This window comes from Vicugna pacos, chromosome 21 (genome assembly GCF_048564905.1).
Source record: "Vicugna pacos chromosome 21, VicPac4, whole genome shotgun sequence".
NCBI classification, from domain to species: Eukaryota; Metazoa; Chordata; class Mammalia; order Artiodactyla; family Camelidae; genus Vicugna; species Vicugna pacos.
Genome location: NC_133007.1, coordinates 14,969,397 through 14,994,091, shown reverse-complemented (window position 1 = coordinate 14,994,091; position 24,695 = coordinate 14,969,397). Strand labels below are relative to the sequence as shown.

General features: G+C 41.2%; 2 protein-coding genes across 10 annotated transcripts in view; one reads left to right on the top strand and one right to left on the bottom strand.

Moving 5' to 3' along the window:
• Window positions 1-12,138, top strand: part of FIRRM (FIGNL1 interacting regulator of recombination and mitosis) — a 39,273-nt gene extending 27,135 nt beyond the window's left edge. For all 3 annotated transcript variants that reach the window (XM_072946143.1, XM_072946144.1, XM_072946146.1), the window contains 8 exons: window positions 2,250-2,435; window positions 4,247-4,369; window positions 5,456-5,551; window positions 7,367-7,480; window positions 9,067-9,171; window positions 9,570-9,650; window positions 10,573-10,692; window positions 11,800-12,138. In XM_072946143.1, coding sequence (XP_072802244.1) covers window positions 2,250-2,435; window positions 4,247-4,369; window positions 5,456-5,551; window positions 7,367-7,480; window positions 9,067-9,171; window positions 9,570-9,650; window positions 10,573-10,692; window positions 11,800-11,988 — 1,014 coding nt within the window. In that variant the 3' untranslated portion in view covers window positions 11,989-12,138. The remainder of the gene's footprint in view (window positions 1-2,249; window positions 2,436-4,246; window positions 4,370-5,455; window positions 5,552-7,366; window positions 7,481-9,066; window positions 9,172-9,569; window positions 9,651-10,572; window positions 10,693-11,799) is intronic.
• The window catches only part of SCYL3 (SCY1 like pseudokinase 3), a 34,570-nt gene continuing 22,013 nt past the window's right edge, over window positions 12,139-24,695 (bottom strand). For 6 of the 7 annotated variants that reach the window (XM_072946148.1, XM_072946154.1, XM_072946150.1 and 3 more), the window contains 6 exons: window positions 24,499-24,638; window positions 23,669-23,853; window positions 16,440-16,611; window positions 14,847-15,008; window positions 13,328-14,037; window positions 12,139-12,826 (listed from right to left, as the gene is read on the bottom strand). In XM_072946148.1, coding sequence (XP_072802249.1) covers window positions 12,767-12,826; window positions 13,328-14,037; window positions 14,847-15,008; window positions 16,440-16,611; window positions 23,669-23,853; window positions 24,499-24,638 — 1,429 coding nt within the window. In that variant the 3' untranslated portion in view covers window positions 12,139-12,766. The remainder of the gene's footprint in view (window positions 12,827-13,327; window positions 14,038-14,846; window positions 15,009-16,439; window positions 16,612-23,668; window positions 23,854-24,498; window positions 24,639-24,695) is intronic. The other variant, XM_072946153.1, reaches the window with a different exon arrangement.

The following is a 24,695-nucleotide window of genomic DNA, read 5'->3' as shown; positions in this document are numbered from 1 at the left end:
GAGGGACCTAATACGCCTGACGTGGGCTCACTGGTGGTTGTGCTGCCACTTCCACGTAAAGACGACTACATTTATGTGCATTTTAAGCCCACTGGTGTCTGCTTCTCTCTCCTTGATGTTAAGGAGGGAAGTCATAACGATCTGCACATTATCCCCTTATGCTTCACTTCTTGTGAACTGTCAGGACTAGCAGTTTTAAATCTTGAAAATTGTGCCGTGGCCAAGGTTTTCAAATTCAGAATAGTAAGTCAATCAATCAGCCTTTGTATGTAACAGATTTTGCCAACACCTACCCTTTTGTGTTATCCAGGGCATTATGAGTTATAGTTCTGTTTTGGCAAGGGATTCACTGGCTCACTGGACTTGGTTAGAAGGAAAGGTCTTGTTTGAACTGATGTTGATCAGTTGGCACAATTCTCTTGGCTTTCCTAATGCAGTTTGATTTCCTGAATAAAGCTGCTTATTATAATAGACACATAGCTCATCAAGGGATCCATTTTTCTGGCTTTATCTGCTGTCCCAAAAGATAGCTACATGATTTCTTCCTTGTTTTGACAGCTAAATATTTTCTGCAAACAAAATAAAATCCAAATATAAGTGAAATATATAATGTAGAAGAGTTTCTCTGTCAAATTTAATATAGTGGGGGTTTTTGTTTGTTTCCTTTTTTTAAATTTAATTTTATTGAGTTATAGTCAGTTTATAATGTTGTGTCAATTTCCAGTGTAGAGCACAATTTTTCAGTCATACATGAACATACATATATTCATTGTCGCATTCTTTTTCACCCTGAGCTACCACAAGATCTTGTATATATTTCCCTGTGCTATGCAGTATAATCTTGTTTGTTCTATATATACCTGTCAGTATCTACAAATTTCATACTCACAGTCTGTCCCTTCCCACCCCTCTCCCCACTGGCAACCACAAGTTTGTATTCTATGTCTATGAGTCTGTGTTTGTTTCTGATACAGGGAAAATTTTCATTCAACAAGTAGATTTTGGATATTGTAAACTGAATTATTCTACTTTTAAAAATTACATTACTAGAATAGATAAACAGATCATACTGTATAGCACAGGGAAGGGAATATATACAAGATCTTATGGTAGCTCACAGCAAAAAAAAATGTGACAATGAATATATATATGTTCATGTGTAACTGAAAAATTGTGCTCTACACTGGAATTTGACACAAATTGTAAAATGACTATAACTCAGTAAAAAAAGTTAAAAAAAAAAAACCCACAATATGGTATCACTACATGCCAATTAGAACGTCTGAAAATTTTTTTTCAAGACTGCTGGCAAAGATGCTGAGCAGCTGAAACTCTCACACATTGCTGGTGGGAAGGCAAAGAGATAATATGGAAAACAACTTGGCAACTTCTTATGAAGTAAAATACACCTTTACCATCCATACAACCCAGAAATAAACTCTTGGGTATTCACTCAAGAGAAATAGACTTATTGCCAGATTAAAAAAAAAATTACATTACTGTACTTCCTAGTGGATTATACCTAAATTAGTAACTAAGTGCACCACTGTTTTTGCTGTTTTTCACCAGAAACTAATTTCACATTTTAACTGATTTTTTAGAACTTTTGTTTTCCATTTTTGTCTAATCTGTTGGAGCCTTTTTTTTTTTTAAACAGTACTGTTTTTCTGTTAACCTGGAGGCACTTTGAATTATTTCAGTGATAGAATGGATTTGCTAACTGTACTGTTCTGAACATTTGTGAATGAGTTTTATATGTTGTCTAAAAGCAGAGCTGGCTGGGCCAGTGGAAAACTGAACCTGTGACCTTTGCTTCTTTAAGTTCTTAACCATAGTCAGCTGGGTAGTAAGCCACAAAGGTTGGCTGAATGAGTCTTGGCATATTTTGAAATACTACTTTTGACTTAACAAGGTGGTGAGTACACAAATTCTTAGGAAAATAATAGGCTTCTTGGGTAGGACCACGTGAAATAGCTGACATCACTAATAGTGAAGTACATTATTTAACATTTCTTAATGCATTTGTATCATGCTCCATTCACCTGTTTTTCATTTTGGAGATCAGTGCAACAGCAACAAAAATAATAGTGCGTGTTTGTTTAAGCTACCTTGGTCTGGTACCTTGTGATACTGCGGTTCCGTTAAAAACTTTTTCAAAATACTGAACATAGAAGCTAATACTTACCTTTGGTGTATCCATTCATTAGACTGTCTTACGTTGCTCTTGTTTCTGTAACAATTCATTTCAGGTGGAGTTTATCCAGAAATTTTCCCCGAAAGAACCAGGAAATCTGCTTCTGTGGCAGTACATTTCCTTTCAGGCATTACCTGCTGATCTTAGGCGACAGACCGCCCGCGAGGTCAGCAGGGTGTGCACCGCGCAGTGCAGGGAGTGGCTAGGCAGCAGTCGCACGGTGGGGGAGCTGGAGTCTCTGGTAAGAAAACTTTGATGGCTTTGATTCATTCAGCAGCTGTTTATTAAGCACTGTTTAAGTTTCTGGGGCTGTGTTGTTAAACAGACAGACACAGTCGTACCCTTAGGTTAGAATCTAGCAAGAGTTTCAGATCTCTACATTGTAAGAGTCTATGAGAAACATAGTATTATTATCTTGATTGACGTAAATTATATTTGGGGGAGGGTGTCTGTAACCCAAGACACGTTGGAACATCATGAAACACACGAAATACTTTATTGGTAGTATTTTTGCTGACATATCTCCGGGTTAGGCAGAAACGATTCTTCTATTTACTGTACAGCCTTTATTTTATGCAAACCTGTTCTGAGCCTTTATGTACCTTTCTGTTTAGAATGTTCCTTACTAAAATAAGGTGAATTTCTTTTTTATTCCATATCAGTTAAAAAAAAGTTTTTAAAAACTGACTGAATATAGTACACGTAGTTGAGTATTTATTTGCTCATTCTTTTATCCATTCATTCATTCAGCATAATTTGAGTGCTCGAATGTGCCAAGTTCTGTCTGAGGCATCGGGGATATATCAGGGAACCAAACAAACAAAAATTCCTATTCTCATGGACTTACATTCTAGCTTAGCTGTGGACAGAGAAGTTATATATATATATATATATATATACACACATACACACATATATATATGTATATACATATCAGTGTGTTGTAAGTAGGAAAAAATCAAGTGAGGATGGGGACAGGGCATTCAAGGGGCTAGGGGCCTATTTGCAATTTTAAAGTTCAGAGTTTTCTCAGGGCTTCTGTTTCTATACTGAGTATAAATGTTCTGATACTCTTACATAATGGACCTTGACCTTAATCATCAGGATAATTTAAAACATTTACATATATTCAAAAAGAAATTTTTAATGTGTATTTTGGAAAAGCTGTTAAATGCCTAGGTAGGAGTAGGTGAGATTGTTCAGATTTTGCCTTATTGTGCACGAATCTCTATAGTAAAGACAAAGTCTTTTGTATCAGATAAAAGCACCTATTTTCTAAAATTTAATAAATCTTCACTCTGTAACCAAGACTTCAGTTCAGCAGGTCATTTAACCTGTTTATTTGTAAAAGAAAATAGGTAAATCATAAATTAAAAGCAGTATGGTAATTACATAAATTTAAATGTGTTTGTTGAAGTATAACAGATTAAAGACAAAGTTACTGATCATTACATTCTCATGTGGCCTCCCTTTACTCGAACCACACCCCAGCCAACCCCATTCCTGGCCAGAGACATGATACAGAGAGTGAATCCAAGAAAGATTGTTTTTAGTTTCAAACTGTAGATAGTGTACTTCTTAAATAAAATATTTGCTTATTGAATGCAGAGTTGCTGAGAAATTTTAAAGATTAATTATAAAACAATAGCAATAATAACGTAACTTTAGAAGATTGCTAAGCATAATGTAAAAAAAAAAGTTTTAGTTGATGAATATTATAAAATTAGCCTGACCATACTGACCATTTGCTACAAGCCTATTTATTAAAACATGATGCTGTTTCCATTTCATTAAATTTTCAGACTTTTAAAAGGGAAAATGAATGTTTATTTAGAAAAATGAAGCTAATGTTTCTGTGTATAAGGAAAACTGGTTTTAGCCAAATATACATGTACTAAGGAAATAGCTGAAAAGATGGCTTTGGGTCTTAGAAATATAATTCTGTATGGGTTTTATGAAGAGTTATGAGTAACTCTTAACCTCCAGGTAATTGGCTCCAGCATCTATAGACTGGTATCCGAACTCTGTCCTTTCCCTGTCTCTCCCCCTTAGAACACGGTGCTCTCTGCTTTGCTTACTGTGTGTAATTCTGCTGGGGAAGCTTTGGATATTGGACAACAAACTGCAGTTACGGAAGTTGGGAGTCAGCTTTGGGCTCTTTTAAACGTTAAACTGGTAAGGAAAGCAACAGATCGTTTCCCTGAAGAAGAAATAAAATATTGAAAAAAGAATAAGTACTGAAGTGTCCCTGTCGAATAAAAAGTATGTGATTTCTTTAGGTGCTGGTCATACTTGTGATTAGAACTTAAAATACCTATTTGTGCTCTTTCAGCCAGTTCTTCTTAAGAGTATGGTAGAATTAGATTAGTAAAACTAGAGCCTGGTAAAGCAGCTGTGACAGTCCAGCTAACTATTATCAAGACCGGTTGGACCCCATTTTCCCCTGTTTTCTTCTCTCTTTGGTTAGTGTAGCCTGTTTCTGTCGATTCCATGGTCCTTTATAACATGTTTTGGGCAGTGGAGAGTGATCTGGGGCAACTGAAAGGGTGAGGCTAATTTGTATTCGTTTCCCCAGCAAAGCCAAAGAGCCACGTGATGATCAGTGTAGAGGTAGAATGTGGTCCACAGATTATTGTGATTTAAAAATCATATTTAGTTAATATCGAAATATGACATTTAAATAGAAATAAACGTGTGACGCCTGGTTGTCCCAGCCAATGGAGGCTGAAGGCAACATTCACACTTTTGAGAAATCATAGAAATGTCTTTGCAGGTGAAGTTTTATCATTAAAGTTTATGTATGGTCGGATTTCCCTACTGCAGCATTTTGACGTCAACAAGTACTTTCCCCTGACCTCATAAGTCATTCAGTAAATGATCACTGAGGGCCTGTCTGCTGGTGATATAGAGCTTACAATATCATGATAGAAACAACAGTTATGGAGAGGAGAAATGGAAATTTAAGAAGACTAAGGAATATGCAGGCTTTTCAGTAGCAGACAGATCTCCATCCAAGTTAAATCCGGATTTGAATCGTGGCTTTGCTTTTTCTTAGCCGTGTGATCTAGAGTAAATCATTTAACTTCTTGGCCCTTTTTTCTTATTTGTAAAGTGAGGGAAGTAATATCTACCTCATAGAATTAGAAGAAATGAGGTAATAAATATAAAGTGCTTAGTATATTGCCTGGTATAAATATAATAAATGCTATTCTCATATAATTGAACATTATTACCAAAATTATTTTGTGCTTTTTATTTAAGGTAACAGGTCAACCTTACGTTCAACAGACACTCAGCCTTTTACTTCCACTATTGGGATTTTTCATTCAAACTCTAGATCTTCAGCTGATAAGTCAGGTAAGAAATAGCAAGTTGGTACTTTGCTGAGGAAGTTGTTAAACTAGTATCACTTAAAATAACTTTCTGGGAAGTCCTTTCTAATGATTTGTTGCTCAGTTTGCTTGTTACCCTTTCTTGTTGAGCTGAACATATAAATGTGACAGATGTGCTTGTCCAAGGATATCTCATTTCTTCTGTCTTTCTCCTAGTAGGGTTTTGTTAGTATACTGGGCTGGTAATTCAGCCTTTATCTGTTTCTTCTCTGTCTCCTGATACTAAATAGTCAAAGCTTTTTCATTGTTGCTATTAACACTCAAGAAAAATCCCCGAGGTTAGGAGTCCTAGTACACATGTGAGCTTTACAGTGGTAGCATTTTCAGAGGCGTGTCAGTAGCTGTGGAAGTGTGGTATAAAACCAGTGTGGGCTTAAGGACAATCCTCATTGTTTCTTTGAAGAAGTAAGATGACTGAAGAGCACTGCTGAGTTTTCTCTCTGGCCTCAGTGTGTGGCAGGGCCGGGCAGAACCGGCCACTGGGGGATCCCTGTGGTGTTGCCTCAGGTGTGCCCCGCTTTCGGAGGCTCTAAGCGATTGAGAGAGAGGTAAGAGGGGAAAGACCTTCATCTTACCTGAAGTGGTTTGAGGCCTTGGAATGAGTCCATACTGAACAGACTGGATCCCCCAATTCAGGAGTTGGCTTTAGCTTCCGGTCACACAGGAAACAGACTGTCATGAGGTAAAGCTAACCCCTCCCAGGGAGCAAGGGCATGGAAGACGTAGTGCCCTGTCACAGCATGTCGACAGTGAAGTGAGCGATGCTTCGCTTTTAGTAGGTCTGATGAGTGGTTGTGTACATCAGGAATTTAGCATCAATCAGTATTTACTAATTAGGCATATTTTAAATTATACGTGTGTCATGGATTACTAAAGAGAATGAGAATACAGTAAAATAATTGACTCAAATTAATGTTGATCCTGAAGATTCTAATATTCTTTTCTGAAAAATTAAATACTGATAGTTTTGATGTAATTGTGCCTACCTTTAAAAAAAAAACCAAATAACTAACATTCTAAAATTTCAACATAAGTAAATTGTTCATTTAGACATTGCTTCCTTTGTAGCAAACTATCTCAGCAGGGAGGGTATAGCTCAGTGGTAGAGTGCGTTCTTAGCATGCACGAGGTCCTGGGTTCAATCCCCAGTACTTTCACTAAATAAATAAATAAACCTAATTACCCCCACCCAGAAAAAGAAAGTTAATCAAATAATGTGGGGGGGAAAAAAGACAATCTTAGTGTTCTTTTAAACTAGAGGTTGGTAACACTGTGGCCTCCTGGCTAGATGCTGCTTTCCTGCTTTCAGCACAAGAGCAAAGGATGATTTTTACTTTTCAAAGGTTAAGGGAAAAAAAACGAATTTGCAACAAGGAACATGGGAACATGTTGCCTGCAAAGCCTAAAATATTTACCATCTGGCGCTTTGTAGAAAAGGCCAACCCATGCTTTAAGTAATGAACTTTTTTCTCTAGAATTTAAAATATAAAATAATGTTTAAAGACTTGAAAGAAGAGTACTGGTACATAGTTTTTCAGGAACATGTGGATTTCTTTTTTTTTTTTTTTTTTTAATACAGTGGTTGGCAGGACAAATGCTGTAAAAATGGACTCACTTTATTTTATTCAGATTCTACCTGTGAAGTTTAGGCTCTGTGGAGTGTTCAGCTGTTCTGGGTTTGGTTTGATTTCCCCTTCCATGTATCCGTCAAGTCTCAGGCATGTCTCTACAGAACATTTGTTTTCATTTATAACTGTTCTTTGGTCTTTGCCCCCTTTAGGTGGTCACTTTGCAGAACTCACTACTTAAACTAGAGCCTCCCGACCACGTGCGTTTGGCAGTGCTTGATTTTGTATCCTCTGTAGGAAAACTTTTTATACCTCAGGCTATGCAGGTAATACCCTCTTAATGTTGTTCCCATGCTAACAAAATCTCCTAAGAATTACTAAGGGATTTTTAGGCTTTAGTTTCTGGAATTCTGTGGATTTTTGACAATGAAAATTGAGGGGGGAATATAAAATGTATTTTGTGAAGAGAGGGTGACTGTCAAAATAGAACTCGTTTTCTTTCAGAAAAATGTATGTTGACATACAAGTAATTCATAGCGTTTGCTGCAGTGTGAGAGTCGTTCCACGTGGGCTCTAGCACACAGAGTTCCCGAGGAAGGAAGTCATATTCATGTCTTCTAGGGAGCAGCGTACAGTGAGGAAATAGGGTAATTTATCAAAATTATTCTCTTGGTTTTATATCCATCAGAGTGAACCTGTTTGTTTTTTAAGACAATATTTTTAAAAATGTTGCAAAGTATACATAGTCAACAAATGGATATTTATTTATAAAAAGAACCCTGCTAATACACTTCTGCTGAATTTTAAGACATACTTCACAGCAAAAGGAAGTCCTCCTCCTAAATTGCGTTTTGCCTTATTACTGTGGTTAAAACGATTCTAGACAGTTGACTCTGCCCCACCTCCACGGGAGATACTGTAGAGTTCACTGATGAGAACTTTTTATGTAACTGCAACAAAAACATGATGGATGGACATTATCTCAGTACATGCTGATTAAAATCTTTGAAACCAAAAATTTAACCAGTTAGTTTCTAAAGGGTTTTCTTACTTACCATGAAATAATACCATACTGTATGTTTTCATCATGTACGTTTGTTTCATGAGACACTGTAGACTTGATAGCTTCTTTTCAATTCTCTGGACAAAAGTACTCAGATACTTGCATTTGAGCTATCTTCATTTTAGCATAAAATAAATGTATTCCTAATGTTGCTTCATTAGTGCACAGCCACGGACCCTGATGGGCCCGGAACTCAGGGAACAAATGTTTTATTAGCAGGAATTACCTTACATATTCCCAGGAATGAAGTTAAGGTCTGAAGAAATGTAAGAGGCACTTTAAAGCCATGAGACGGGTTGACTTAGTAAATTGAGTTCTTGCTGTGTGTCCGGCACTGCTTTAACCACTGGGGCTCGGTAATGAACTAAGCTCACGCCCGCCCTCAGCCTGCCGGGAGCTGCAGACAGTCAAGCGCTGACACGGGTCGCACGTGAAATGGTGGTGAGCGCTACGGAGAGAAGCGAAGCAGGCAAGGGGAGAAAGAATGTGTATGTGCGGGTAGAGTCTTAAGTTGGACTCGGTCAGTGGAGTCCTCAGGTTGTCCTCACATGTCACCTTGCTGAAGCTGAGGGGCAGGCGGCTCCCGAGCAGGGGAGAGTGAGTGAGGGTCCTGCGGGGAGCGCCTGGCACACCGAGCGCAGCCAACGCAGAGCTCGTGGGGCTTGGCAGGCACGCTCTGAGGGAGTGGGAAGCTGCCTTCAGAAGGACCTGAACAAAGGAGTGACGTGACCAGACAGGTTTTATGACGTGTTCACTGGGACAGAATTATGGACACTTGACAATGTCACAATAATGAATGTACTCTGCTTTAGTTTTCTTCTACTTATTAAGGTTTGGTTCTCTTTTTAGGACAAAATTCTGCCCAACCTGTCTTCTATTTTTGCCTCACTGCTGGCTGACAGGAACTGGTTACTAGAACAACATACCTTGGAGGCATTCACTCAGTTTGCAGAGGTAATTAGAAGGCCGATCAATCAGTGACCTCTAAAATATTTTAGTATTTCAAATTTTCCAAAACAAACTATTTTTGTATCTTAGTCAGAGTTTTGTGCTGGAGGAGATATTACTAGTCGTCTGGTAATTGCTCCTTCCTCTTACCCACTGTCATGCAAGCCATGCCTTTGGTCCTAAGGGAGCCCCGAGACGCCAGGATGACTGGGCGGACGTAGTTCACCCCTGCACTTGTGCAGGGTGTCGTGCTCTGAAAGGCCCTGAAAGAACTATGAGCTTACAGTCTGAGGATCCTCTGGCGCTGATTATTTTAACTAAGGTCATTCTTCAAGCCCATGTACTTGTTTTTGCAAGCTGTTGAAATATATTAACAGTGGTTTTGTTTATCAATCTTCTAATAGGGAACAAATCAGGAAGAGATAGTTCCACTGTGTCTCAGTTCTGAAGAAACAAAGAACAAAGTTGTATCCTTTCTGGAGAAGGTACTGTATTTATATAGAATCAAAACAGTAGTGTAACATATTTTGTTATCATGTTACCTTTTTTGAAATTATAACCAAGTTAAATACCTTTTTAGCTTAAACTTTTCACAGTGCTTACTAGCACAGTGGTGACACGTTACACAGGTGGGACCACATTACAAGTCAGAAATAAAGCACTTGCAGTAACTCTGCCTGTAATTTGGGAGCGTTAGGGCAGTGAGATGACTAACGGGGGTCCCCTGCTTGTTACTGATCTTAATTAGATTCACATGTGGAATCGTAGGCCTGAGAGGGTCATGTTTACTATTTTAATGTAGTCATGGCTTTTCTGCTTCGACGGGACACCAGACCTTCTTTTCCAAATACTGACCAAACTGTTGAATCATAGGGCTCCCGTATTTGTGGGGACAGTGTTAGGATGTAAGTTAAGGGTTCACTGAAGCACCAACAGGACAGTTAAACCACAAATTTACAACGCCAGGAGAAAGTGAATTTAATTCTTGTAAATAATAATCTCATTTTGAACTGGGCTAGTCTTCTATTTACTACTTACATATACGCACAGGTTACATGTAAGCTGGACCTAAGTGCGTGTGTGTCCATGTTGCTTATGCCAGTTCCCCCCCGATTCAGTAAAGGCCAGCAGACTCATTTTTTTCTGGAAAGACGACACTACCACTTTTCTGTAAGGAAGGAGAACACTGTAGAATAATTTTACCCAGATTACACTAAGGATACATTTACAGGTGAGTCCAACTTCCAGAATTTGCCTGGTTCACAGGCTAAGCCAGAACAGCTTAACACTTGGCTCTTCAGCACACAAGCTTTGGCCCTTTCACTTCTTGAACATCACAGCGTTCTGTACTAGGACCAAAATGGTAACATGTTGATTTTTCACTTGGTTTTTCATGCTCTCTGGCAGACGGGGTTTGTAGATGAAACTGCAGATGCCCGAGTGGAACGTATCAAACAGGAGAAAGGTATTTTCTGGGAGCCCTTTGCTAAAGTTACTGTGGAAGAAGCAAAGTGGTCATCTTTACAGGTACGGACTGCTTGTCAGTGTGGGTCAGGCTTTAAATAAGACATTCTGCCCTTCTACCTACTGATAAAAGTACAACAAGCGTGGCTCTCGGCCTCATATTGAATATCAAGATAATCAAACAGATCTAGACACGTAAAGTCCTTTTTTATAGCGAGTGCTCTTTTAAAAGTCACATGTCTTCCTAAAAGGCTATCAATACACAGAACAGATGGGACTACAAAAAAGGTTTAAACTTCATACTAAATAGACTCTAACTTTCAGTTATTTGTAGTAACCTTTGGAAAAGTTACGTGTTTGTACCAGTGATGCTACAAATGCAAGTTTCAAAACCAATTAACCTTTTTTCCAAAATGTTTAGTTTGCTCCCTTGCCTCATTCATCAAACCAGCCTAAGAATTTCTGGCGTTGTCTAGAAACCATGTCTACCTATTAAAAGGGAGAAATCTGACACTGCTAAGGATATTCAAGATTGTTTTGAGCACTAATAGTATGTGCGGAATGGTAATCTCTAAGGGGAATAACGTTCTGGTAAATTTTAGTTACAACTCTTACAAAAACCAGTAACTTGTTTTCAAGACATGTAACTTTTATGCCTGAAATCTATAAAGTTAAATATATCATTAGTGTTATGTAAGCCCTCAAGAGTATATATTATGACCTTCGTTAGGAAGATAAGGATTATAAAAACTGTCTTGGCCCCAACCCTTCCTCTCCCTCCTGGTGCAATGATGTTAGAAAGCCTGACAGTTTACTTAAGTGGCTCAAAAGCATTATTATAAACTTAGCGTTAAAAAGGAAATAGGAAACGTTCAGAAAATTCATACTTGGGCTTTTTGTAAGGACAGATCACATGTCTAAAGAATACCCACTGGAAGCTACCAGACAAGGCAGCACTTCTTAGTCTCCTCGGACCTTGAGCACTGATGGTAGTGCCCCGAACCCCTGTGACAGAGCAAAAATGCCTTCACTTCTCTCCAGATGATTGCAGGGGGAGGGTGCCCTTCAGCCCTTGTGAACCATAAAATTTTCATGTAAAACGTGGAAAGGTCTTTAATCATTTTGGAATGGTACCATGGCATCACTCACCACGTTGTTCTCATTTGCCAGCCTTACGCAAAGAGAGCCCGTCACGAGCTCCCCGTGGAAGAAGAGTACAGGGCAGCAGTGCAGGCGGCGGCAGGGGCCTTGGGGGCAATTGAGTCATTACTCCAGCAGTCCGTTCCCCCAGACTGGCTTCTAACAGAAATGGAGGCGCTCCACGAAAGAATCGACGAGCTAAAACGCCATGTGGTTTAAGGTGACACTTGAGTGGACTGGACCACATTAGCACCAGATAGAGTTGGATATCATTTTTTGTCATCCTGCAATAGATTCTTTAAGTGAAAATATTGATGTAATTATGTCTGTATATTTTCTAACACATAAAACAACTTTTGTAAAGTTGAATCTAATGAAAATAGTCTTTATTGGACATTAAGGGAACAGGATTGTGGGGGTATTTCTCATTAAGAACTTTGGTACAAGGTAACACAGGTGGAACAGTCAGTAACTGCCCCGGTCCCCACAGGGCCACTCATTCAGATAGCACATCTGTAAACAAATAAATAAGCTGCCTAAGGGAACCTCAGCAATTTAAAGTCATTTCCATACTCTACAGCTAAAATATCTTCAGTAGGTTTCATAATAGAGCTTACTCTTCTGACAAAGAAATGGCACAAAATTAAGCTAATCAGCTTGGATTTTTCTATTTATTTTCTTTACGTCTGGAATTGTTCTGGAAAAAAAAGCAGTAAATTCAACCTTTCCACAGCCACTTGCTCTTCACAGAAACTGGCTTTAGTCGGACGCACAGGCTCGTCCTCTGAGGAGGGCTGGAAACCTCCTGCCGCCCAGGGCTTCCCGCCAGCACGCCACGTCTCACGCTTCCATTGGCACAGACTGGAAAAAGAGCTCCTGGTATGAGAAAAACAGGATGCTTTGGGGTTTTCTTGTCTGCAGAGCCTGCTTTTGAGGTATTAGTTTGATTTTTTTTTTAAAGGAATCCTTTTTCCTAGAGATGAACTCACACCCGTTGTCACCAGTTAGTGTCTTCCCAGTTCAGCTCCCCTTCTTCTCCCCAGCCCGCAGACTCTCCCTGCAACAAGATAAAGCAAACCAAGGGCAACCTGCTCAAACAACTCATGTTCAGACTAGAAAGATCAGGAATTTTAAAGGGGCCCAAAACGTGTCTAAAAGACATCTCCTCGTGTAAAAACTACTGTAACAGGAAGCTGAAAGGATTACCCTGATTCTAGCAGTACACTGGAAAATAACTTTCCAGTGACCACATAATCATTAAGATCAGTCTGATGACACCACATTCTTGGTTTAATCCCCCTCTCCAAATAAAAAGGTTATTGCAGTAAGTGGCCCGTTAAACACTTAGGCCAAGCACTGCTGCATTTTTCCAAGGAAGGAAAGATGCCGTTTACAGGACCTGAGTTTATTCATTTTACGCTTGACCATTGTACCTAGTTGTGTACATCAGTCTTTTCTCTCACTAGAACAGCACGTCACCTGTTATAAATGGGACAGTGCACCTGGCAGCTACGCGGGAGGTCCTTAAACGCGCACGGCACAGTGCAGTGATCCTTACCTCGGTCATTTCTGCTGCAGCAAATTTTGAGGAAAACTGCAACACTGAGGAGACATGCTCCCTAGTGGGAACCATCACTTCCATCGCTTCTGTCCTCAGCCCAGGTAGGACAAGAGCAGCCGTGGAAGGCTTAATGTCTGGGGTCATGTCAGCAAACCAGTCCAGCTCAGGGTCTCTTACTGGCTTCTTCTTTACCTGAATGGTAAACTCCTCTCCTAAGCCAAGTTCTGATGGAACCTTAGGGCGCCTGTCTTGTGACGACACTTTTGTTGGCCTGGTTTGGTGTGGGTCATCCCTGCACTGTGCAAGGCCGGTCTTTTGCGGTGGGCTTGACTTCAAAGGCTTGGCCTCTTCAGTAAGTGGAAGCGAAGTCGGAATGGCCTTGTGCTCCCCTGAGGTAATAGGTCTTATAGCCGTGGTTCCACCTTCCGGAGTTATTTCAGTGTCTAAGCCGCTGGGCTCAAAGTCATCCCAAGTCTCCTCCTCGTCCACACTCACGTTGGTGCGTGGGGGCATGGCAGCGGCCCAGGGCTCTGTGGGACAGACCTGGAGGCTGGCGGCTTTGTTCTCGGGCTCCTCGGGGTCGCTCCAGTCAGGCCAGTCCTCAGACTTTTTAGAACTTGATGGGAACTTCTCACTGTCTCCTGAGGTAATTTTCAAATCCGAGATTCCATTAATGGGAAATTTAATCGGCTGAGAAAATTGATTGCCTGTGGGGGGATAAGTACAAGAATCATTCTCATAAGAAGTTGGTTAAGAGCAAGCAATATATTTAGGAGCAAGTTGACACTAAAGACTCCTTGGAAATAGCCGTGATACAAAAAATGAGAGATCCCAGCAATACATAACAAAGGTGTGACGTAAGTTAAACAGACATTTAAATTGTAATTCAATGGAAGCATAGCAAGCAACAACTGGAGCACATAATCCTTTACTAAATATTCAAACATACTATTTTGTTGGCATAACTGTCTATAAACAAACACAGAAATGTTCTAAGCCAGGCAGCATTACCCTCGAGATGTGAATTACATACATCCTGAAAAAGCATCGTGTGCTCAAGTAAGTTTGCCTAACCCAACATATCCTCATTCTAAACAGATTTTCTTAAGTGTAGTCCAAGTCACTGAGTCTTGTGCAGTGTGTTCTGACTCTGCTAAGTTCCCCAAACTTACTTAACCATACAGCTCTTTTTTTCATGGTATACCTTTTAACATCTTCCAGAATTACCATTCTTTAATACAGTGTGGAAAATGCTACACTAAGGCACCTAAAGTCCCAAAGTAAAGTATCTGGTGCAAAAAATTCAAGTAATGTCAACCTGTTCGTGTGTCAGTTATGAAGAAAAGACAGGTAAATACCCTCTAGTCCAGGGAAAAGAGATGGGCCCCAGCTGACTATGTAATTGTGAGAGAGAAAAGCTTCAGTGTTCCCCAAAGTGCCCTTAAGTTTCAGAGCTTATTACTCAGGAGAACATTCCCCCAAGCAGAGGAAAAGCTCTGTAAATTGAGTAACCTACCTGTCTGTAAGAGAGAGTTGTAATAATCTCGCTGTGTGTGCTGCCTGCTCTCCAGGGGCATGCTGCCAGAAAAGAGACACTTGGGGAATACGCTGGAGGAGGGGTTCTCCAGGACCGGCGAGGTCTGACCGCGCTGGCTGCAGACGACGTGCGTAGGGGAATCTGAAGATAGATTAAAACTCAAAAAAATGAAAGGGACAGTAAATTGCTTCTTTTTCTATCACATTAGGTGAGCAACAGTTAAGGGAAAGGGGTATAGTTAACAGAGAGAAAAGATAAGTTGCAGGGAGAGGGCATCTTCAGATATTTGAAGAAACATCTATTACAGAACGGACTGCCTATCCTATGGGCTGAGTGTCCCCGTGGTGGTGACAGGATAGAAGGGCTTCCAGCATTAGGGGAGCAGCTGGAGGAGGCAGAGAACTTTTATAACTAGGTATCCTAAAGGTTTTAACAGCCTTTAAAAACACTTTGGTGGTGATTTAACACCGTAATTGATTCTACTCACCTCCTTTTCAGAATAAAATGAATGTACTTAATGGCACAAAACCATACACTTAAAAATGGTTAAAATGGTAAGCTTTGTGTCATGGGCATTTACCTTCCAACTGGGAAAAGAAAAATATTTTAAGAAAATGTTATCATTAACAGTTTATCAGAAAGTTTATACTAAAGGGTAGGTATTAGTCAGAAGGATCCTAATGAAATTTTTGGCTTAATACTTCCTCTGCCTTAGAAAAGTGAGGGTGGGAGGCACTGAGCCACGTCATCACAGGCCACATCCTGCCTCCTCACACCCCGGCCTGTGCTACAAGTGCCCCACACTCTTGCTTATTTCTTCCACTGTCTCCCCTGCTCAAGTCCTAATTTTTCTTACAAGATACCCCACAACATTCTTACTCTTGACTTTTATAGCCTATAAAGACCAGAAATTAATGCTATTTCCCATGTAACATCCAATGGGAACACACGAGAAGTAAGGATTTTCTTGATTCAAGGAATCAAAGAAGTACCTAAAAATCAGTAGCTTTTCACCAAACAGGCCAGCAAAACCCAAAGAACTTAAACATCTAGTGTTACTGAGAGCTGCCACAACCTTTCTGGAAACTGACAATCTCTATTAAAATTTAAAATATATTCTTTGACTCAGTAAGAAATCCTGAAATGGATGAAAGAGCCATCAACAAGGAAATTGCTGAATTATATTCAATGAAATATTAGGCAGCCATGTACTGACCTGGAGACAGGTCTCTGATAAGCTGCTACACAAAAAAGTCAAGTTGTAGAATTGTGCACAGCATTTTCTCATCACTTTTTGGTTTCTGAATCCTTTATCTGTGTGTGTAAACATACATCTGTGTGTCTTTTTGTGGGCTTAAAAAAAGGGATGAAAGGATTCCCACTAAACCATTAAACTGTTTACCTTAGACTCCCCCCCCCCCAGAAGGAGTTGGGAGCAGGAAACTACTAGCTGTTTCCTTTTAATTCTCTGTATCACTTGAATACAGTCCATCTGCATTACTTGTATAATGTTAAAAATCTAATACATTAAAACAACAACACTTAAAAGGTAGGCTTTTTAGTCATTCTTACCTTCTGGGGAAAGGTCGATGGTTTTAGTGAAACTTGGGGCAGTGCGTTTGAAGATCTTGGTTCTTTCTCCTCCCACGACCACCTCTGGTCCAAGCAGGGAGACCAGCACTGCTAGGCTGTGAAGAGTAATTGCCACAATGGAATCGCTGGTATCGCGCAGGCCCAGTAACACCTAGGAGTGAATTGGGTCATAAGCGCAGATAACCACATTGTCTGCCTTTTTCTTCCCTGTAAACAGCAGGCAAGCTTCACTCAGACTGTGCTTGCTCAGATGAGCGCCGTTTCTTAGATATGTGTTCTATCTAGGTCAGTAGCTCTCAAACTATCTGTGGTTGAGGGCCAATATTTTCCCCTCCCAATCCATCACAGCCCGATACGTTAAAAAAATACCCCCCCAAATGAAACTAAATAGACAAATACATTGGAGATAACATAGATGATTCTGTTAAGTTGCTATAAAAGGTTTTAGATTTGTGCAGGATGGCTGTTGGCTCCTTCCTCCAACCCAAGGCCAGAGACCTCCCAAGAGCTCAGCACTTCTAAGCCTCCCACACTCAGTATTCCCAGGTGGCCTTCCAAGTACTAACCAAGCTCAAGACTCATCTAAATGAAGCCACAAGAGACCCACTTCAGGTGTAAGGACACAGACAAAACAAAGGAACAGAAAAAAGATGTTCCATACAAATGAAAACCAAAAGCAGGCTGGGGTCACTATATTTGTATCAGACAAAACAGACTTTGAAACAAAGATGGTAGTAAGAGACAAGGGCATTACATGATAACATGAGGATATAACACTTACAGATATCGATGCACCAAACATAGGAGAACCTAAATATATAATGCAAATATTAACAGACCCTAAAGGAGAAATAGAGCAACATAGTAATAGTAGGGGACTTTAATACCCCACTTACACCAATGGGTAGATCATCCAGACAGGAAATCAGTAAGAAAACACTGGCCTTAAATAACACATTACATGAACTTAATAGATTTATAAAGAATATTCAATCCAAAAGCAACAGAATACACATTCTCCTCAAGTGCACATGGAACATTCTCCAGGAGAGATCACATGTTAAGTCATAAAACAAGTCTTAATAAATTTAAGACTAAGTCATATCAAGCATGTTTTCTGACCCATTCAATGGTGTGAAACAAGAAATCAATTACAAGAAAAAAACTGAAAAATTAAAATACGTGAAGATTAAACAGTATTGTACTGGGTCAAAGAAGAAATCAGAGGATAAATCAAAAACACCTTGAGACAAATAAAAATGGAAGTAAAACACACGGGATGGAGCAAAAGCAGTTCTAAAAGGGAAATTGATAAGAGGGCAATTCCTACCTGAAGAAACAAGAAAAATCCCAAGTAAACAAATGACTCTACACCTCACGAACTAGAAAGAGAGCAAAGGAAACTCAAAGATGGTAGAAGGAAGGAAATAAATATCAGAGTAGAAATAAATGAAATAGAGACTAAAAAGACAAAAGAAAAAAATGAAGCTAAGTTTTTTTTTTTTCCAAAAGATAAAATTGACAAACCTTTAGGAGACTCAAGAGGAGAGAGGACTCAAAATCAGAAATGAAAGAGGGGGAGGGGACAGCTCAGTGGTACAGCTCATGCTTAGCATGCACAAGGTCCTGGGTTCAAGAAATGACAGAGGACATGTTAAAACTGATGCCACACAAAGGATCACGAGAGGTTACTATGAACAGTTATATTTATGCCAACAAATTTGACAAACCAGAAGTGGAGAGACTCCTAGATACATACTGCTGACCAATACTAATACTCAAAACAGGAAATCTGAACAGACGGATCATTAGTAAGGAGATGGAATCAGTAACCAAAAACCTACCAACAAACAAAAGTCCAGGAACAGAAGGCGTCACTGGTGAATTCTACCAAACATTCATTAAAAGAATTAGAACTAATCCTCAAATTCTTCTAAAAAATAGAAGAGAAGGAAACTCATATTAAAAGGCCAGTATTAATTACCCTGATACCAAAACCAGGCAGGGACACCACAAGAAAAGAAAATTACAGGTCAATATCCCTGGTGAATATAGATGCAGAAATTCTCAACAAAATTACAAAACAGAATTCAATACATCAAAAGGTTCATACACCATGATCAAGTGGGATTTATTCCAGTGATGTGGGCACGGTTGAACACCCACAAAATCCATGTAATACACCACGTTAACAAAATAAGAATAAAAATCATGATCTTCTCAATAAATGCAGTAAAAACATCTGACAAAATTCAACATCCATTCATGATAAAAACTCTCAACAACCAAGGAAGGTATAGAGGAAACACACCTCAACATACCAAGGCCACATACGACAAGCCCACAGCTGACATCCCAAAAAGCTGAAAGCCTCTCGAGACCAGGAACACGACAGGGGTGCCCACTCTTGCCACTGTTGCTCAGCACAATAGTGGAAGTCCCACCTCAGCAGTTAGGCAAGAAAAGTAAAGACATTCCAATCAGAAAGTAAGTAAGATGACCACTATTTGCAGATGACTATATATAGAAAGCCCTAAAGACTCCAACAAAAAACTTTTAGAACCAACAAATGAATTCAGTAAAGTCACAGGATATAAAATCAATATACAGAAGTCTGTAGAATTTCTATACACTAATAATGGACTATAAAAAAGAGAAACTAAGAAAACAATCCCATTTACAACTGCATCAAAGAATACCTAGGATTTAACCAAGGAAGTGAAAGACCTATACACTGAAAATTACAGGACATTGATGAAAGAAACTGAAAAGACACAAATAAATGGAAAGGTATTCTGTACTCATGGACTGGAAGAATTAATATTGTTAATAAACTGCCCATACTACCCAAAACGATCAACAGACCCAATTCAATCCCTATTAAAATTGCAGTGGCATTTTTCACAGAAACAGAACCACCCTAAAATTTGTATGAAACCACAAAAGACCCCGAATAGCCAAAGCAATCTTGAGAAAGAACAAAGCTGGAGGAACTATGCTCCCTGATTTCAAACTATTACAAAGCTACAGTAATCAAAACAGTATAGTATTGCCATAAAACAGAAACGTAGGTTAATGGGACAAAATTGAGAGCCCAGAAATAAATCTATCCATATACGGTCAATTAACTTACAATAAAGGAGCCAAATAATATAATGCGGAAAGGACAGTCTATTCAATAAATGGTGCTGTGAAAACTGGACCACTGTCTTACACCATACACAAAAATTAACTCAAAATGGATTAAAAACTTAAATGTAAGACCTGAAACCATAAAACTAGGGGGAAAAAATGAAAAAGCAGTAAGTTCCTTAACCTAGTCTTGGTGATGAGCTTTTGGATCTGACACCAAAAGCAAAGGTTACAAAATCAAATACAAACAATGAGACCGCATCAAACTTAAAAGCTTCTGCATAGTAAAGGAAACCATCAGCAGAATGAAAAGGCAACCTACTGAACAGGAGGAAATATTTGCAAACTGTATATCTGATAAGGGGTTAATATCCAAAATATATAAAAGAACTCAGACAATAGCAAAAACAATTCAATTGAAAAATGGGTTGAAGACATGAAGATGGCCACCAGGTACATGAAAAGATGCTCAACATCATTTAAACATCAGGGGAACGCAAATCAAAACCATAATGAGATACCACCTCACACCTGTTAGAACAGCCTTCATCAAAAAGACGAGAGAGCAAGTGCTGAAGAGTATGTGAGAAAAGGGAACCCTGTGCACTACTGGTGGGAATTTATGCTGGTGCAGCCACTACGGAAAGAGTATGGAGGTTCCTCAAAAATTAGAACTACCACACCACCTGGTGATTCCACTTCTAAGCATTCACCTAAGGGAAAGAAATAGTAACTCAAAAAGATACATGCACCCCCATGTTCACTGCAACATTATTTACAATAGCCATGAAATGGAAACAACTTTTAAGTGTCTATCGATGGATGAACGGATAAAAATTTTGCACACACACACAATGTGTGCACACAAACACAAGAAAATTATTCAGCCACAAAGAAATAAAATCTTGCCATTTGCAACATGGATGGACGTTGAGGGCATTATGCTATGCTAAGTAAAATCAGTCAGACATAGAAAGACAAACACCATATGATCCCACTCATACGTGGAGGGAGTGGAGGAACAGACCAAAACAAGCTCATAGGCACAAGGAACAGGCTGGTGCTTGCCAGGGGTTGAAGTGAGGACGAGGGAGGGGACAAAAGGGGTGAAGGCGGTCACAAGGCACAAACTTCCCGCTATTAAGTAAGTCGGAGATGTACAGTAGGATGACTGTCGTGAACAGCACTGTACTGCACATTTCAGGGTTGCTGAGAGAGGAATCCTTAAAAGTTCTCATAAAAAAGAAAAAAGAATTGTAATTCTGTATGGTTAATGTTAACTAGGCTTATTGTGGTGATCATCTGCAATATATATAAATACTGACTCTGTTGTATACCTAAGACTAATGTAATGTCGTATGTTGATTATGTACCTCAATTTAAAAAAAAAAAGGTTTTAAATATTAGTTTTCCATATCTGTACTCACCTCATTGCAGAACCACAGCAAACAGTTCAGAGACTGGCTACATTATGCAGGGCACACTTAGAAACACCCAGCTGGTCCCAGTCCCTGGCCTCTTCTCAGCCTTGCACACCCCACCCACAAAGACAGGACCTTGAAAACTTTCTTTATATCTGATGCATATGACACCTGCCCCAAACTAAGCCAATTATGATCTCTCTTCCTGGAGAGGATAATAAAAACCGGAATTCAGAGAAACTGGTTATCTCTGTGGTTTGCTTAAAATGAGGACAAGAAGCCTGGAGACTATGGGACAACCATGTATGGCCATGTGTACACCAAATAATGAAAGCTGATCTTCAAGAGTTGAAAGTGGAACAGATGTAGAGAAAGGAAAAGAATGAAGGCCACACGGCTGAGTCCCAGCTGCACTTGATTTCCATGCACGGCAGACTGACATCCTTTCATTGAAGTTTTTTTTTTTTTTTTTTTTTGCTTTAGCTCATTTAAGTGCGTTTCTGTTACCTGCAACCAGAAGAACCCTAAGACGCTCACATGGAGACATTAGGAGAGGTTTTGCTCTGAGCTGGCACATGTACATAAGGAGGCAGAGCATCTGCACCAGCCAGACTCAAGGCCAGGACGACTGGCCTGCCTGGTGGAGGCAGCCGGACACCCCGGGTATCAGGAACCCCGGGTTCTGGTCTGTACTCCACCAGGAATTCTTACTGTGACTTGACCAATAAATCGCTTCGTTTTTCTGGTCCTGTCTCCTCATTTGTCTAAGATGAAGGCTTCCAAAAGGACCCAATGCTAACAAAACTGTACAAGTAAACTAAAACGTTTGTTTTTGTTTTTTTGCATATGGTTGGAATTCTATGAGATGAATACAGTAATCATAAAATAGCAAACCATCCAAGCCAAAAATCCAAGAGTCATCCTCAGACCTCACCCATCCGCTGAGAAACCCAGCCCCACCCCTCTAACCTCCCCATTCGTCCCTCTCCCATAACCCCTGCCACTGCGTTTCCCCCAGTCTTTGTCATCTCTTAGCAGGACCATTCTAATAGCTTCTGAGCTGATCCCCCTTGCTGCACAGTCCACCTTCCACACTCTCACCAAAGTGAACGCAGGAGACGAGCCAAGTCATTCCCCTCCGGGGAAGGCGCTCCAGTGAGAGCGTTCATGGCCTTTCACATGCTGAACGTCAACTGATCATGTGACCTCAGCTCAGCACCGATTCTGAGACCTGTGATGGCTCCTCTCCTGCAGAGTTAGGAGGACTTTGTTCCTCTTTTGAATTTTCAGACACAACCAACCACATACAGGGTAAGAACTGCTGCCCCAGATGTGAAGCGCAGCGCTAAGCTGTGGTAGCTCAACTCTGAACCCCCACCACGGGGAACCTGGGCTGACAGCTTTGCCTCACTGTAACCGAGAGAACATGGTAGAAGTGGTGTCAGTTCCCAACCCATGCCGTGGGAGCTGGGCGGCGGTGGAGGAAGTCCACCCACCCTGCCGGAGAAGTGTGGCCATGTCACATCGGGAGACAGAGGCCCCAAGATATCCTGAGACTTCACAGCAAGAGAGGCCCAGCTGTCCCAGCGTCCCAGCCCAGCCTTTCAGTCAGCCCCTCCCCCCCCGCCAAGGTGCCGAGGTGCCGTTCTGAACGTCAGCCTTTAGGGGGCGCCCAGTGACGGCTGCCTCAGCTGACTCTCCTGGAAGACAGCCCCCAAGCTGAGCCCAGGCAAGCCTGTTATTTCCCAACTACTAGCTCCTTGAAAGCAGGGTGTGCGTTACATCCCTCCATGGCCCCAGTACCAAGGCACAAGAACCGGCGTAAAACCAGGCCTTCCAATTATTAAATCAGTAAATCTCACAGGAAAACAAATTATCTGAAAAACACCGTATGATTGACAAAATCTCAAACCTTGTACTGAGTTGAATAGTGTCTCCCCTGAATTCATGTCCACCCAAAATGTGACCTTAAAATGAGGTCATACTGGATTAGGGTGACCCCAAACCCAATGACTGATGTCCTTATAAAAATGCCACTTGACAAGAGAAGCAGAAGTTGGGGTGACACAGCTACAAGCCGAGAAACCCCAAGGACTGCCGGGAGCTCCCAGAGCTAAGAAGGAGGTAAGGGAAGATTCTCCTCTGGAGCCTTCACGGGGAGCCCTGCTGACCCGAGCTGGGACTTCCCACCTTGGAACCAAGATTGAACAGATTTCTGTTGTTTTAAGCCACGCAGCTTGTGGCAATTTGTTACAACAGCCACAGGAAACCAATAAAACCTGGAGCCCTGGGAGGGCCAAGCCTCAACGCTCCCTGGGGCTGAGCAGCAGGCTGAAACCACCGCCAGGGCTCCTCTCACGCTCCTCTCCGTGAGAATTTAGTTATTTATAGTGATTTCACTGACACTCGCAGTTCGTGTTCACAAAGCCCACCAGTGAGTCTTGTTAGTTTTACCCAAAGAATTAGCAAACAGAGTCAGCGTTTTTCAGGTTATACACAGGGTAAGACCAAATACATTTGTTTAGCTGACTTGCCTCTGCGTCTGGACTGGAAACGCAATTTTCACTCCAGCCCTTCGGATCCCAGGAGGCCTCAGGCCCCCCAGTCACAGCGCCGGCCCCGCCCCAGGCCCCAACCCGGGCCTGACCCGCTGACCTGGGGCAGGATGACCTTCTTCAGCTGCTCCTGAGTGAAGTGCTCCACGTAGGCCTCCAGGTGGGACAGCAGCACCATCCGCACGTGCTCCTCGTGCACCTCAAACAGCCGCAGCAGCACGGGGACCACGCGCGACTGGAACAGGGCCGGTGAGAGCAGGCAAGGGGTCTCCCCCCGCGCATGCTCTTCCCCCAGATCAGATGGAGAAACAAACCGTCACGTCAGCGGAAGGAGCGCCAAGCATAACGCGCACGCTGAGCCCAGAACGTCATACACGCTCTGAGCACTGTTCTGAGTCCTCCTGTCCCAAACCAGAGGGAAGTGCCGCTGTTGGCCCCAAGTGACTCAAGGCTCAATTACCTCGTCACACTCCACCTTGTGGACGTGTTTCTGAAACACTAACACTTAATGTACTACAAAGAAAACATGTTTTTAATGAATCCTGAATCAATAGCTTCTTATACATTTATGTCTAATCAGTGAGGGACTTCACAGAGTAGATTCAACTGATGCTGCTAATGCAATTTTATCCGCAAAGTCAGGCGGTGTCACGTGCCACAGCGGGAGCCGGAGCTGGGCAGTCCCCTCTCCTAGCAGTTACAGCAGGTATTAACCAGAGGCCTGCCTCAGAATCACCTGGGGACCCCTGAAAATACACACGCACCCCGTCCTGGCTCTGACCCGGAACCGGTGGATCAAGCACACAGGCCAGCGTTCAAAAAGCTCCCCAGGTGGTTCAGATCATCACGCAGTGATCTCACACTGCTCAAATCTGAACTAATTAATCCCCAAACTCCTTAATAACCAGTAACCCTTTGAAAAAAATTCACCTTTTTTGGGACCAAGGAGATAAGGAAGGAAACTCTTAACAGCTACTGGCTCTGCGAAGACCAGCTGGTTCAGCAGGAGAGGCACCAGCCGCGAAGCTATCAGCTCCTCTGACAGGCAGCCGACTCTGTCCAGCAGGAGCCTGAGGGCAGAGGGGGAGAGCCCGGGAAACGGCTGTGACGGTGCATCTGCTCACCTG